This window comes from Piliocolobus tephrosceles, chromosome 12, assembly GCF_002776525.5.
Source record: "Piliocolobus tephrosceles isolate RC106 chromosome 12, ASM277652v3, whole genome shotgun sequence".
Taxonomy (NCBI): domain Eukaryota; kingdom Metazoa; phylum Chordata; class Mammalia; order Primates; family Cercopithecidae; genus Piliocolobus; species Piliocolobus tephrosceles.
Window position 1 is genome coordinate 80814731 of NC_045445.1, and position 16053 is coordinate 80830783.

General features: G+C 44.6%; 1 protein-coding gene across 2 annotated transcripts in view; it reads left to right on the forward strand.

Annotated features, from left to right (window-relative positions):
* The window catches only part of HDAC8 (histone deacetylase 8), a 265909-nt gene that overhangs the window by 230496 nt on the left and 19360 nt on the right, over positions 1-16053 (forward strand). The window contains exon 10 of one of the 2 annotated variants that reach the window (XM_023202115.1): positions 11898-12003. The exons of the other annotated variant lie outside the window; for it this stretch is intronic. Coding sequence (XP_023057883.1) covers positions 11898-12003 — 106 coding nt within the window. The remainder of the gene's footprint in view (positions 1-11897; positions 12004-16053) is intronic. 2 annotated transcript variants of the gene reach the window in all.

Below are 16053 nucleotides of genomic sequence, written 5' to 3' on the forward strand. Positions count from 1 at the left end.
GGGTAGATCACCTGAGGTCAGGAGCTCAAGACCAGCCTGGCCAACATGGTAAAACCCCGTCTCTGCTAAAAACACAAAACATTTAGCTGTGTGTAGTGATGCACGCCTGTAATCCCAGCTACGCAGGAGACTGAGACAGGAGAATCACTTGAACCCAGGAGGCGGAGGTTGTAATGAGCCAAGATCGCTCCATTACACTCCAGCATGGGTGACAGAGTTAGACTCCATCTCAAAAAAAAAAAAAAAAAAATTCATTGGAGGTGTGGGTTGCAGTGAGTTGAAGTGTCTGAGAAATGAGGAGCTCAAGGTTTTGAAGAAAAGAGAAATTTTAATAAGTTCAGAAGTAAAGGGATGGAGAGAGGGCAGTTGTTTGGAGTAGTGTAAGGATCAATTCTTATTAATCCTCCAGTAGAAACAGTTTTCAAAGTCATCTTAGTACTTCTCCAGCAACAAGCCAGGTAAAGCAATATCCCTATACTCTTCCTTCTTCCATCCCCACCCTTGGCTTAAGGAAAATTTGATGTAAAAAACCTTCGTGTGTAGGCTTGTTTCCAAAATATTCATTTGATTAACAGAGACATATGGTATAACCAGAGTTGGCTCTGTACACAGTACGAAGAAGGAATTCTCTCTAATCGTGGAAATTTGAGGATCAGCAGTGATGGGGCAAGGTATTAGTCTTGGCCAGGGCCCTTCCCTAAAACCCTTGAAACCATACCCTGAAGGAAAATTCTGGCCTGCAGGGAGACCCCTGCCACCCTGCCCTTGTCTTTCCTGTCTCCTCCTCTAGACCTCCTTCTTCCCCTTCCCAATCTAAGCCCCTTCTCATTTTTATCTCTTCTACTCATTTCTGTCACCTCTGTGCCTCTCTCTCCTACCACTTCAAATTTCTCATTCCCTCCTCTTCTTTTCCATCTTTCTTATTAGTCATTTTCACTTGGAATCCTTCTCTTCTTGATCTCTCTGCCACTCTTTCTAGCTTCAGCATTTTGGGATACAGGGTAAGCCTTCAGAATTCACAACAGTCCTAAAAGGTAGGTTCTGTTATTATTCCCATTTTACAAACAAGAATACCAAACTACAGAACAGTTAAGTCACTTGCCTAAGGCCACACAGCTAGTAGATGGTTGTGTTAGTCCATCTGCATTGCTATAAAGGAATACCTGAGCCTGGGTAATCTAGAAAGAAAAAAGACTTAATTGGCTCACAGTTTTGCAGGCTGTACAAGCATGACACCAACATCTTCTGGCGAGGCCTCAGGAAATTTCCAATCATGGCGGAAGGCAAAGGGAGCCAGCATGTCACATGGCCAGAGAGGAAGCAAGAGAGAGACGGGGGAGCTTCCTGACTCTTTTAACAACAAATGTGACATGAACTCTCAGGGCGAGAATGCACTCATTACCATGGGGAGAGCACCAAGCCATTCATGAGGATCTGCACCCATGACCCAAACACCTCCCACCAGGCCCCACCTCCAATATTGGGGATCACATTTCAACATGAAATTTGGAGAGGACACACATCCAAACTACATCAATGGTAGAGCAAAGATGTAGGGCTCATCCCATATGACTCCAGAAATCTCAGTCTTTAACTGCTATGCGTATTGCTTCATGATGTAGTGGAATCCTATAAAATGGGAAGTTCAAAATCATTGGTTCAAGTTCACATCTGTTAACTGTATTACATAGTGTTAAGATTATGATCTTGGACAAGTCACCTAATTTGTCCAGTGCCCCACACATGTGAGGGCATTTTATTGTACACTAACTAATACCACATACCGTAGCTTGGATTTATTCCTCTGCTTTTGCTATAATTATATCTTCCCTCTCTATTTGATTGTCATCTCCTTGAGAGCAGTCATCAGACCTTATTCTTTTTTTTTTTTTTTTTTTTTTTTTTGGTACCCAGCTTGCCTCCAGGGCCTAGAATGATGATGCTTAGCACAATGCATGCATGTGCACACATGCACACATATACACGCACACACACACTACTGTGGATTGACTAACATAAGAAGAACCTTACTAATTAGATGACATGCAAAAGGGCTATATATATGTGTTCACGAAAGCCTCTAAGTACTTTTAGCTAATGAAATAAGATGTTAATATTGAGCATATTCTTTGCTTAAATATAATTAGTGCTCAAGTTACAGTGAGCTACGATTGCATCACTGCACACCAGCCTGGGTGACAGAGTAAGATCTTCCCTCTAAATAATAATAGTTATTATTATAATTAGTGCTCCAGTAAGATAACATTTCCCAGGTTTGCCTGATTATTTTGCTTAATAAACCTTTTTTATACCAATAGGTTAAATACCATTAAAATATCTGAAAAATAAAACCATTTCCATGCCCTCTTCATTCACTCAAACAATTCTTGGCACAACCATGCACTGGTGTATAAGCCTCACCACCAAGCAGTTCTTAAGTGCCAACTCTGTGTTCAGAGGTAAAATGAGTACCACAGGTAGGATACAGATGTAGTCTAGACAGAACACTAGGTTTCTATTCCAGCAACTAAGAATTCACTTTTTTTCCATCCTCATCTTCACCTCCACATGTAGCATCTTATCTTCAATAGCCCCTATCTCCCTGTCCTTTTGGTTGTGCTCTAGACACTCCCAGTCCCCCATCCTCCTGCCTGCTCACAAGCGCTTTTGATGTGCTGCTTCCTGCCAGTTCAATTCAACAACTAATGGAGTTATTATTTTTGTTTGTTTGTGTTGTAAAGCCATGGCAATAAAATCTACTCCAAATAATATCACTGCAATTTTATGTCCTTAAAATGTACCATAAATGACATATGTAATCACTGAATTTCCTGTAAACAGAAATGTTTTTCTGGGAAAAAAAGAGGGCTTTTTTGTTTTCATCATGGTTGAGCCCAAGTTCTTTGATGGAGTAATTGGTGATATAAGAGAGATTGAGAAGCATCATACAAGACCATGTTATGGTTCAAAGTGCTGGTGCCATATTATTCTGGTTATGATGAGTTCTTTTCAAAGGGTGATTCAGGACAAGAAATGCTCTTCCTGACCAGAACCCACATTACCGTCACAGGCATGACTTCCCCAGCTAAAAACAGTAAAGCCTCAGGGGTCTGCAAGCTCTCTTGGGCATTGACCTTGGACTTGCCCTGATAGAAGCAAGTATAATTTTTAGGAAAAAGTAGACCTTGAGTTAACAATAAAAAATGCAAGAGCTACTTGGATTTTTATAGAAAGGGATTTGGACAGAAGCTTGCTTGCTTGCTTGCTTCTTTTTTTTTTTTTAAGTCGAAGGTCTTTTTTTTTTTTTGAGACGGAGTCTCTCTCTGTCACCCAGATTGGAATGCAGTGGTGCAATCTCAGCTCACTGCAACCTCCGCCTCCTGGGTTCAAGTGATTCTCCTGCCTCAGCCTCCCTAAGAGCTGGGATTACAGACATGCAGCACCACACCTGGCTAATTTTTGTATATTTAGTAGAGATGGGGTTTCACAATGTTAGGCAGGCTGGTCTCGAACTCCTGACCTTGTGATCCACCCGCCTCAGCCTCCTAAAGTGATGGGATTACAGGCGTGAGCCACCACGCCCAGCCTTTTATTTTTATTTTTATTTTTATTTTTATTTTTATTTTTATTTTTTTGAGACAAGGTTCCACTCTGTTGCAATGGCTGGAGTGCGGTGGTGCAATCTTGGCTCACTGCAACCTCTGCCTCCTGGGTTCAAGGATTCTCATGCCTCAGCCTCCCAGGTAGCTGGAACTACAGGCATGCACCACCATGCCCAGTTAATTTTTGTATTTTTAGTAGAGATGGGGTTTCACCATGTTGGTCAGGCTGGTCTCAAACTCCTGGCCTCATGGGATCCACCTGCCTCAGCCTCCCAAAGTGCTAGGATTACAGGGGAGAGCCACCACGCTCGGCCCTATCACAGTATCTCTTTCCCATCTGCTCCATCCCCACAGCAATCACTCTGGTTCAAGCCTTTTTTGTCCCCCACCTTGTACTATTGCAGGTGCCTCCACTTGCATTTGCTGCTCTCAGTTCCTATAAGGCTCAGCTCCAGTCCTGACCCTGCCTCATTGCCTGTCACATCATGTCCTGTCTCCTTAACATGGGAATCAAGGCTTCCTGTGCTCTCTTTTTCCAACTTTAGCCCACTAACAGCGCTTGCTGGTCCCCAAACTTGTCCTGCATTCTCTTGCCTCCTCTAACTATCCCCCGACACACACTCCATCCCTGCCTGTCTAGAATCACCCCATCCTTCAAGAACCTAATTCGCCCTATTGGATGTGAATCTGTTCCGAATCCCAATCATTTTGTTTCATTCATTCAGCAAACATGAATTGAGCGCCTATTATTTTCCAGGCCTTATGTTAGGAGCTGTGGATAATATAAAGATTAAAATATATATATACACACATATATATATTCTTCCCTTGTGGATCTCTAATGGGCCAGAAATACAGACATAACTAACTCAAAATACCTATTATGCTGCCTCTGACTGCCATCCTATAGACTCTTTTCCCTCAGCCCGTAAACATACTTAATATCCTCCCATCTTAAAACACCCACCTACCCCAGCCCTACCCCTGTATCAAACTCCTGGAAAAAAAGATTAAAAAAAGTAGTATACAGCAGGGGTCCCCAACCCCACTGGGGCCACGGGGCTGGTGACCTGTTAGGAACTGGGCTGCACAGCAAAAGGTGAGCAGCAGGCAAGTGAGCATTAACAACTGAGCTCCACCTCCTGTCAGATCAGGGGCAGCATTAGATTCTCGTAGAAGTGTGAACCCTACTGTGAACTGCATGTGCAAGGGATCTAGGTTGTGCACTCCTTAGGAAAATCTAACTAATGCCTAATGATCTGAGGTGGAACAGTTTCATCCTGAAACCATCCCCACCTCCCTGGTCCATGGAAAAATAATCTTCCACAAAACCGGTTCCTGATGCCAAAAAGGTTGGGGACTGCTGGTATACACTAGTCCCCTTCTTATCCGCCCTTTCACTTTTCTTAGTTTCAGTTACCTGCTGTGTCAACTGTGGTCTAGAAATATTAAATGGAAAATTCCAGAAATAAACAATTCTCAAGTTTTAAATTGCATGCTGTTCTGAATAGCATGATAAAATCTCACACTGTCCTGCTGCCTCCCACCCAGGATGTGAATCATCCCTTTGTCCAGAGTATCCATGCCATCTATGCTACCCACCATTAGTCACTTAGTAGCTGTCTTGATTATCAGACCAACTGTCACAGTATCACAGTGCTTGTGTTCAAGTTACCCTTATTTTGCTTAATAATGGCCCCAAAGTACAAGAGTAGTGATGCAGGCAGTTCGGATATGCCAAAGAGAAACCGTAAAGTACTTCTTTTAGTGAAAAGGTGAAAGTTCTCAACTTAAGGGAGGAAAAAAAATCATATGCTGAGGTTAGTAAGATCCACAATAAGAAAAAATCTCTCTGTGAAATCCTGAAGAGCTGGGCACAGTGGCTCACACCCATAATCGCAGCAATTTGGGAGGCTGAGGCGAGCGGATCACTTAAGGTCAGGAGTTGGAGACCAGCCGAGACCAGCCTGGCCAACATGGTGAAACCCTGTCTCTACTAAAAATACAAAAAAAATTAGCTGGACGTGATGGTGCGCGCCTGTAATCCCAGCTACTCAGGAGGCTGAGGCAGGAGAATCACCTGAACCTGGGTGGTGGAGGTTGCAGTGATCCGAGATCAAGTCACTGAACTCCAGCCTGGGCGAAAGAGCGAGACTCTATCTCAAAAAAAAAAAAAAAAAGAAAGAAAGAAAAAGGAAAAGAAAAAAGAAGGAAAGAAAAGAAAACTTTGTGCTAGGTTTGCTTTCATGCCTCAAACTGCAAAAGTTACAGCCACAGTAAAGGATAAACGCCTAGTTAAGAAGGAAAAGGCATTAAATCTGTGGGTGGAAGACAACAGAAACCTGTTCTGATTGACAGCAATCAGGCTCAGTACTATCTGTGGTTTTAGGCATCCGCTGGGAATCTTAGAATCTATCCCACTGGAATAAGTGGGGGACTACTGTATTCCCGTCATCACTCTTATCTCTGCCTCCTCACTCCCATCAGGCCTCTGCCCACCCTCCACTGACTTTGCTGCAGCAAAGGTCTCTTTCCAATGGACAAATCAGAAGACACCTTTCAGGCTCCCTCCTTTTTACCCTCTCAGCAAGATTTCAAATTGTCGCCAGAACTGGTTCCACTCCCTGTACCCACCTCTCAAGTATTGCTGTTCCCCACGATTCTGTCCTTGCCTCTCCCCTCTTCTTACTCTGTAGTAAGCTCCCCCCACCCCCAACAACCATGGCAATCTTGTCCAATTCCTTGATTTTATGTTGCTGGTAACTCCTAAATCTATGACATGTATTGTATCATAGGCCCAACCTCTCTCCTAAACTAGGAGACCACTCTGTCATCAGCATCCTGACCCTCAACATGCTCCTGACTGAACTCCCCTCTCACACACATACACCCTACCACCGAACCTTCTCCTCTGCTTGTATCCTTCATCCTGTTCATGCTTCTCCTATGCAGCCAGAAATCCTTGCCATTCCCCTCGTCCTTATTCCCCACATACAATTTACTGTTTAACCCTATTGATGCTATCTTTGAAGTTTTTCTGTCTTTATATTCCTTCCACCCTCTCCTGGTTCAAGCCCTATTACCATTCCACAGGGCTACAGCAGCAGCCTTCTAACTGGTGTCCCTACTTGCATTCCTCTCCTCAAATTCCAATACCTTCTCCACGCTGTAGCCAGTGAGCCCTCTAAAATGCACAGCTGATCTCTTCATTCCCTCATTTGAAAGCTTGCAGAAGGCTGGGTCTGGTGGCTCATGCCTCTAATCCCAGCACTCTGGGAGGCCGAGGCAGGCAGATCACCTGAGGTCAGGAGTTCAAGACCATCCTGGCCAACATGGTGAAACCCCATCTCTACTAAAAATACAAAAATTAGCTGGGCATGGTGGTGTGCTCCTGGAATTCCAGCTACTCGGGAGGCTGAGGCAGGAGAATCGCATGAACCCTGGAGGTGGAAGCTGCAGTGAGTCGAGATCACAGCACTGCACTCCAGCCTGGGCAACAGAGTGAGACTCCATCTAAAAAAAAAAAAAAAAAAAAAAAGCTTGCTTGCAGTATCTCCCACAAGCTTCCACTCACTTATCCCACAAGTATCTACCACCTACTAGGTGCACACACTGTTTTGGGAACTGGCAATGCAGCAGGGAGCAAAACAATGTCCTGCCTTCACGGACCTTCTAGTCAGGAATAATGCCAAATGCCTTAGCAGGGCCCATGATGAGATGCATGCCTGCCTCCCCAGCCTTGTGTCCTTGTTCTCCTTGTCCCGTGCCCCCTAGTCATATCTAATTCACTTCAATACCTTAAATGTGCCCCTTACGTTTCATACTCTCTGCCTCCCTCCCATCCTCTATACCCCCTTTGCAGACTCTACTCCACAGTCACTTTTTCTGGGTAGTGTATAGGCTACCATAGCTAGTGCTGATCTTTGGAATGACCTGAGTTCAAATCTCCACTCCACACATACCAGCTGCATGACTTCTGTCAAGTTATCCTACTGTCCTGTGCTTTAGATCCTCAGCTTCAAATGGAAACAATAATAGTAGTTACTGTATGGGGTGGTTGTGAGAATTAAGTTAGTCAATCTATTAAAAATGCTTAGACACTTTAGGTGCCTGACACATAATAAGCTTGTAATACGTGTAGTATTGTTAATATTATACCACTCATCACACTGCTCTATAATAATCTCTCCTATGAAACATGTCCTATTGTCTTTGTACCCCAATGACTAACCTAGTTGGGCACATAGTAGATACTTACTAAATGTTGAGGCAAGGATAAAAGGATTGGTGGATTCAGGTTTGTTGCTTGGTTTCCGCTAACCAAACAAGATTACGGAGGAATAACAGCAACATTGGGGCTTCTTCTGAATATCTTTTTGACCAACTATCTAATTGTATGCCACTTTCACTGTGTGAGCAAGACCTGAAGAGACATGAGCAAGAAAAGAGCACTGAGGTGGGCTGAACTGAACTCAAGCTTGGGCTGATCTGAACTCAAGTTGAGCTATTTACGTTTCTTTCTTCATTGACTCTAGGGTTGAGAAGGGACCAACTACCCTAGAATAGCCACTACCTTTCACTTGCATCCCTCTGCCCCATCTCATATTTTCCATTTGCCCCCTTTTCAGTACCATGTTCTCCCTCAAAAGTGCATAAACTGAAGCCCAGAAAGCAAAAGATGTGCTGAGGGGGAAAGGGGAAAGGGTGGAGAGGGGTTAGCACCTCCGTCTTTCCTTCACTGAGATCAAAGCCAGCATTTTCCCTTGAAGGTCAGCTGGCCTCTTTCATCCCCTGCTCCACCTGTCTGGGAATGGGATTGCTGCTTGCCCATTTCCTTTCCTCTTCGGGGCTGGAGGGCAGTTTCAGGGTGGGGCCTCAAGCTATTTCTAGTTCTAGCCAAATCCCTCCACCCCAACATCTCTTTTGCCTTACGTGATTGTATTTCCTTTCCACCTCGCCAGTAAGTAACAAGTGGCAGGACTGTAGGACAGGAAACTATGAGAGAAGTCCGTTTCTCCACAGGCTAGTCAGTTTCTCCCAGGCTAAGCTAATGGCTTAAGCAAGCGGGGAGGGACACTGAGGCTGCTGAGCTTGGTCTGACAGGAAGAATAGACTCGTCTTTCTACATCTCAGCTCTAAGCGCTTCACCTGACATCCTTCAGAGTGTGGATGAGTCTTGGCTAGGCAAGGGCCTCTTGCCCCAGGAGAAGGGAATTCACATTTATTAAAGTCCTACTATGTGCTGGGCCCTGTGCTAGGCCCTTTTATAGATATTATCTCATTGACTTCTAACAACCCAACCAGGTCAGCATTTGTCATCGTCAGGTGGAAATGATGAAGCAGAGATTAAAAAGCTTACCTGACGACAGGTACACTAAAATGTCAGAATTCACCACTATGTAATTCATCCATGTAACCAAAAACTACTTGTACCCCCAAAAGCTATTGACATTTAAAATTTTTTTTTTTTTTTAAAAGAAGCTTACCTGAGGCACACAAGCTAAATTCAGGCACCAAAATCTAGCTCCCCCAACTCTAAAGCCAGTGCTCTTTCCACTTCATCATGCTACCTCAAGAGTCTAGAAAAAATATTAATGCTATGAATTGATTCTTTGAATTATTTCACACAATTAGCTATATGGCTAGCTAAACCCTTGGTGAGTTAATTTAATTCAACATACATTTAAGGGAAACCTGTGATGACTTGAGTTGGACACTACAGGGTATGCAAAGAGAACATGACATAAGTTTCTAACTTTGCAGGCCAGCCAGCTGCCATGTAGAACTGGCTCACAACACAAGGCCTTTCTTAAACCATCTGAGTCCCCTAACCTAAGAATAGTGCAAATAAGCAGGACCTGGGAATAACATTTGATTGGCAAAGGTGGGGAGAACTTGAGGAACCCAGACTTTGCTATTACCTGCAGCCAATCTGCTTCAGCAAAGAATGGGTTATGAATGACTGTGCCTACCGTGTGGATCAGTTAGTTAAAGCCAGGTGCTAATGAAACCAGGACAAGAGGCTTAATCCCAGTAGAACTGAGTTCTGTCACATAGCAGCCAGTCCTGGTCCCAGCTGACCATCTTGCAACCGTGTGCTCTTGATCAGAGGGAGCTAAAGTAGGAGAGTGAAGGTAAGTGCATAATAGGCACACATAAGTGAGGACGTGTTGTTCCAAACACTCAACCCTAATCAAGCAGCTCATGACATGTCTCACTGACAGAGAATCAGCAGTGTCATCTTCGCACCTGGAGGCAGAACATTCCCTCCTCCTATACCTCAGCTAGGTACCCTGCCCTTGATTTTTATAGCACGTTGATGCTAGGGCTTCAGGTCTCCAAGAGGAGCTTCTTCATTGCAGCTGCCTTTCTTCTGTTGCACTATCTAAGCCTGTCTTTTCATACCCATGAAATGAGTGTACCACTTGACACATTCTGGAGAAGAGGCCGCCTAAGGAGAGAGTGTCACACCTGTTTAAAGCCTTCTCTTCCACAGCCAAGCCCACAAGGTCCTCAAACTTGGACCAAGGGGCCCTCCTAGGCAAAAAATACAAGTTTCTTCAACCATGATACAGGGGAAAGGTGGTACTGGTTCTGGATGTGTCCCCCAGGTAACCCCTCTTGTCTGTTCCACATATAGGTTTAGTAAAGCCAATCTCTACTCAAAGCCTTTTCTATCTCTGTAACTCAGGGCTTCAGGTATCAGAGAGTAATAACTCCAACAGGAAGGACCTAAGCCCCTCTTTCTTTATGGATCAGTCCACACACACACATATATACACACAAAGGGCATTATAAGCATTGGCACAGTCTTGGGCGTTTTTCTTTTAATTAAATGTGTAGGGTTTTCTGTCACGGATGTGCAAAACCATCTCCCCATCAAATTACTTCCATGGATTCTACAAAGACACTGTTAGAATCCCTAGAGATTGTTCCACAACATCTCCCACGGTGCCAGCTGTACATCCAGACTCTTAACAAGGATAATTTGGTGACAATGGCAATAACTCTGGATTATTTTTAAGAAGCTCTTTGAATGGCATCAAAATCATGACGCGTATCAAGATCCTTCTTTCATGCCCTCCGTACCATTTTGTTTTGATGGAATTTGAATTTCCCTGGTTTACTTACCACCTAACAATATCACTATTGAAAGCACATAACGTTAAGGAGGACCATATGCTCTCCCTCTGGAGAGTGTTCACAAATACTATTTCTGTTAAAAACTAAACAGAAATAGTAGTTTTGCATATTTCCCATTCAAAGACTTATCCCGATTGAATGATTCCCTTTGTCGTGGAGTATTTTTCCCCAAGTCGGTCCTACCAGAGAAGCTGAATCAGATATTGTGACTTCCCAATGGTCACAAGGAGTCATCTACCAAGCTAGAAATAGAATCCACAAACATTTATTTTGATTCCCTGAATTAAAAACCAAATAAACTCTTACTATAGAGAAAGAAAAATTAAAATAGAGAAACTAGACTTCTTTGCCATTCCTGGGCCAGGGAATTCAAGGCAACCAAAACTAACAGGCAGTTGCCATGGTCTGTGAGGACCAAGGAGATGAATAGGACACAGGTGCTGCCTGCCTTCAGGGAGCTGACAGTCCAGTGTGGGGAGATTGGGTCAATGTTGAAAAATCTCTACCCAATGCAGAATACGCCTGTGAGCACCTAGAGGACCCCAGAGGAGGTCTCACCCATCTTTACAGTCCCTCTGCAACCAGCACAATGACCTGCATGTGATGTGCAGGCAAGCGCTGTGTATTTAAGGGCCCTGAAAGAAGTATCAACAGAATGCTCTTGGGGTTGGTGGAGAAGGAGGGACAGCTTTGTGAAGGAGGTGACATTTGAGCTGCGCCTGGAAGGATGGGGAGGTTTTTCACAGGCAGCAGGGACTGGGGGAGGGCCTTTGCAGGCCCCAGGAAAGAGCAATGGCAAAGATCCTAAGGGAAGAGAAAGCATGGTGTGATTTGGAAGAGCACCAAGCAGTCTAGTGTGGCCAGAGGACAAGGAAGCAATAAGAGCTGAGGTTGGAGAGAAAAGTTGAGACCTAAGCAGAGAGATCGTTGGACAGCAAGCTAAATAATTTCACAGGGGACTATCATTGAAGGTCTGAGCAAGGGGAGTAGTGATACCACCAAGGCAGGGCTTCCTGCTGCCTCATCCTGTTCTGCCCAAGGAGGCCTCCCTTGCCTTGTCGGTAGTGTGTTTCTTTTGACTGTTTGTATGTGGTTGGTTTGGAGGTTTTATGTGGCTTAGTTTGTTTTTTGGCCTTTCCCTTTTCCTTACAGTTTTTCACAGCATATGGTCCTGATTATGTGCTGGAAATCACGCCAAGCTGCCGGCCAGACCGCAATGAGCCCCACCGAATCCAGCAAATCCTCAACTACATCAAAGGTGAGCACTGCCCCTCGAGGCCTGCCCTCCTTGTTCCATCCAGTTTGTGGTGGCCCATCAGTGGGGACTTCCTTAAATACCATTTGCCTTTTGGTAGCTAATCATTTCACCGACTTGGAAGGGAAACCTCTTCTTGGCCTGACAGCTTGTAGCTGGAATTCTACACTGGCCACTCTGGTTGGGATTGTCATTTGGCTGGCTAATGTCACCTCAGAGGGACAAAGGGTTCAGCTTTTGGCCCTGCCAGGGGAAAATCAGTTCTAAAGTGTTCCCTGAGACCCTTTTTCTTTCAAAAGGCCAATAGTAAAGCACTCTTTAAGATCAGAAAAGTTGGCCAGGTACCATGGCTCATGCCTGTTATCCCAGCACTTTGGGTGGCTGAGGCGGGACGATTGCTTGAGCCCAGGAGTTCAAAACCAACCTGAGCAACATGGCAAGATTCCATCTCTACAAAAAATTTAAAAAATAGCCTGTGGTCACAAACACTTGGGAGGCTGAGGCAGGAGGATTCCTTGAGCCCAAGAGGTCGAGGCTGCAGTGAGCCATGTTCACACCACTGCATTCCAGCCTGGGCGAGACCCTGTCCCCAGGAAAAAAAAAAAAAAGAGGAAAATTCAAGTCAGTTCAGACTTACTGGGGGTGGGGAGGGGGCTCACAGACATTCTGTTCCAGTGTGTATGAGTCCTTGATCCAGTAGAGCCTCGAAAGAATGTGGAACTACAATGAGTAGTCAGCGATTCTGACGCCCTGGGAGTGGGTTCCCTGGACTCAGCCAGAGTACTGCAGATGGGCTGCTGGCCTAGCCTCCTTCCTGGCCTAGCCTCCTTCCCTTCCCCAAGGCTGGCCTGGAATCATTCTGGCCTCGGGGTGGAGGGGAAGTGGCAGCCATCAGGGCATTGCCCTCCTGATCCCACTGTCCACTGGCTATTTGGGGTCAGTGTCCTCAGCATTCCAGTAGGGCCCCCTCTCAACTCCAGCTGCTTCTTCACCACTCACTTCATCTACCATTCGCATTAAGTATTTTTGGCATCCATTTTCCTGTTTAATTAAATGTACATATACATATGTGTATTTTTTAGATCCTAATTATTTGCCAGAGTTAAGAGGCCAAGGGTATCTTTTTGCCCATCCTGGACAGGGAAATTCCCATGTTTATTCATAAAATGACCAAGATGGCACCAGTTCTCCTACCTTTGAGTCCCTCCGTGGAATATAATCCAACACCAAAAGGAGGCCTGTTCTATGCTGAAGTTAGTCCGAGGAAACACTACACTCAGAGAGTCTTTGCTGCAGGTTACATTAATGCCCCTATCTACTAGCAGAGCCCAGTATATGACAGCAGCAAAGTCTTCATGTCCTGAGCTTATTTAGCCAGAGAAAAGTTTCTATGCTAAGAAGTCATAGACTCTCAAGGTTATTCTCACAGCATTGCTGATTGTCCCCTCTGAGGCGTCCCCTAGCCCTCGGCCTTCTCCCGACCCTATAGTTTCAAGCTAACTCCCTCTCACCTCTTAGTGGCTACTGACCCCACAAGTCCTTGCTTCCTAACCAAATCTTCCTCCCTTATCCAACTTTTAAGGCCTTCAAAGTCCTTCCACTCCTGGCCCTTCTCCAGTCCTTCTCACTGTGTTGCAGCCCTGATGAACACTAGCCATCCAGCCCTAGTTTTCCCTGCTCCCCTCAAACCTGGTGCACACGTCCTGTGTTCCTCAGAACTGATCCTGGACCAGCTTCTCTTACCCTTTTTCCTTCAACTCTGCCTTTTTCCCCCATTCAGGCTCTAAATCCTGGTAGAGCCACAGACAAAGAATAGAAACAGGGGAACTAAGCAAGCCTTGAAGCTACTCGCTCACACCTCCATATGGGCAGATATGTGTATGCCCTTGCTTCCCTGCACACATACCCAGGCACATAGCTCCAGAGAGTGGTGGCATCTTGCTATTGAGGAAATGGAAATGACAAGTGAGAGAAGACATAAGAAAGGTAATGCAAAGGGAAGAGAACGAGGAAAGGTAAGAACCCTAAAAGAGCAGAAAATCAAACAGAGATTTTAGATAAAAGGCTGGGATAAGGGTTGATGAAAAAAATACTAGATCTTAAAGGACATGAAAATTACATGGAAGTCAAGCTTTTTAAAGATCCTAACAGGTTAAAGCAATATTCTGATTGTAACACAATGAAATCAAACTGGAAGAAAACATAAGGACCAGGAGTTGGGTCCTACAAAAGCAACTACCTGAATGCAAATCCGGGCAACATGGCTTAGCAGCATTTTGCTAAAAGAGAATTAGGGATTTGAGTCAACTCGGAGCTCAGTATGAGTCACCAGGGCAGAGTGGCCTCCAGAGATGCTAATGCAGTATCGACCTCATTTTAAAGGGCTCTAGACAAATAGGAGCATGTTCCTGGAGGTCAGTCAGGCTGGGGAGAGGACTAGAGCCCAGGCTCCAAGAGGTCTGGTTGGAGGTGCTGGGACCTTTTGGAGAAGACTCGGGGATGTGGTCTCTACTCCATATATCTGTCACAGAGCAAAGGGCATAGACAGAGTCTATGTGGCCGCAAGGCATAGAGCTGGACCCATGGATGGATATTTTATAAAGGCAGATTTTCATTCAATAGAAGGAAGACATTTTCTAACTATTAGAACTATCCAAAGTGGAACAGACTGCCCAGAAAGGCATGAGGTCTCTGTCACTGGAGATATACAAATAGAAGCTAGACAATCCCTAGGCTGTCATATTGTAGAAGGGCCCCTGCCTTGGGGGAGGGTGATTGGACTAAACTGCTGTTAAGGCTCCTTCCAACCCTAAGATTCTAGGATGCTGTATATTACAAAGAGAAAATAGAAAAAGAAAGAATAAAAGTGTTCCTATTTCTCCACATCCTCTCCAGCACCTGTTGTTTCCTGACTTTTTAATGATTGCCATTCTAACTGGTGTGAGATGGTATCTCATTGTGGTTTTGATTTGCATTTCTCTGATGGCCAGTGATGATGAGCATTTTTTCATGTGTCTGTTGGCTGTATGAATGTCTTCTTTTGAGAAATGTCTGTTCATATGCTTTGCCCACTTTTTGATGGGGTTGTTTGTTTTTTTCTTGTAAATTTGTTTGAGTTCTTTGTAGATTCTGGAAATTAGCCCTTTGTCAGATGAGTAGATTGCAAAAATTTTCTCCCATTCTGTAGGTTGCCTGTTCACTCTGATGGTAGTTTCTTTTACACTGTTGGTGGGATTGTAAACTAGTTCAACCATTATGGAAAACAGTATGGCGAGTCCTCAAGGATCTAGATCTAGATGTACCATATGACCCAGCCATCCCACTACTGGGTATATACCCAAAGGATTATAAATCATGCTGCTATAAAGACACATGCACACGTATGTTTATTGTGGCACTATTCACAATAGCAAAGACTTGGAATCAACCCAAATGTCCATCTGTGACAGACTGGATTAAGAAAATGTGGCACATATACACCATGGAATATTATGCAGCCATCAAAAAGGATGAGTTTGCGTCCTTTGTAGGGACATGGATGCAGCTGGAAACCATCATTCTTAGCAAACTATCACCAGAACAGAAAACCAAACACCGCATGTTCTCACTCATAGGTGGGAACTGAACAATGACGTCACTTGGACTCGGGAAGGGGAACATCACACATCGGGGCCTATCATGGTGGGGGAGGGGGGAGGGATTGCATTGGGAGTTATACCTGATATAAATGACGAATTGATGGGTGCTGACGAGTTGATGGGTGCAGCACACCAACATGGCACAAGTATGCATATGTAACAAACCTGCACGTTATGCACATGTACCCTAGAACTTAAAGTATAATAATAAAATAAAAGAAAAGAAAAGAGACAAAGAATATGGTGAGAGTGCAGGGGTTGGCAGATGAGTCACAGTTGTTGGGTGTGGGGAGGTGATGCCGTGTATAAGAAAGAATTGATGCAGAGAAGAAGAGAAACTACATGGCTAAGAGTGGGTGAGGAGGAGCCAGAGAGGGTAGACAGCAAGTGGAGTGGCTATAGAATACTAGCAATG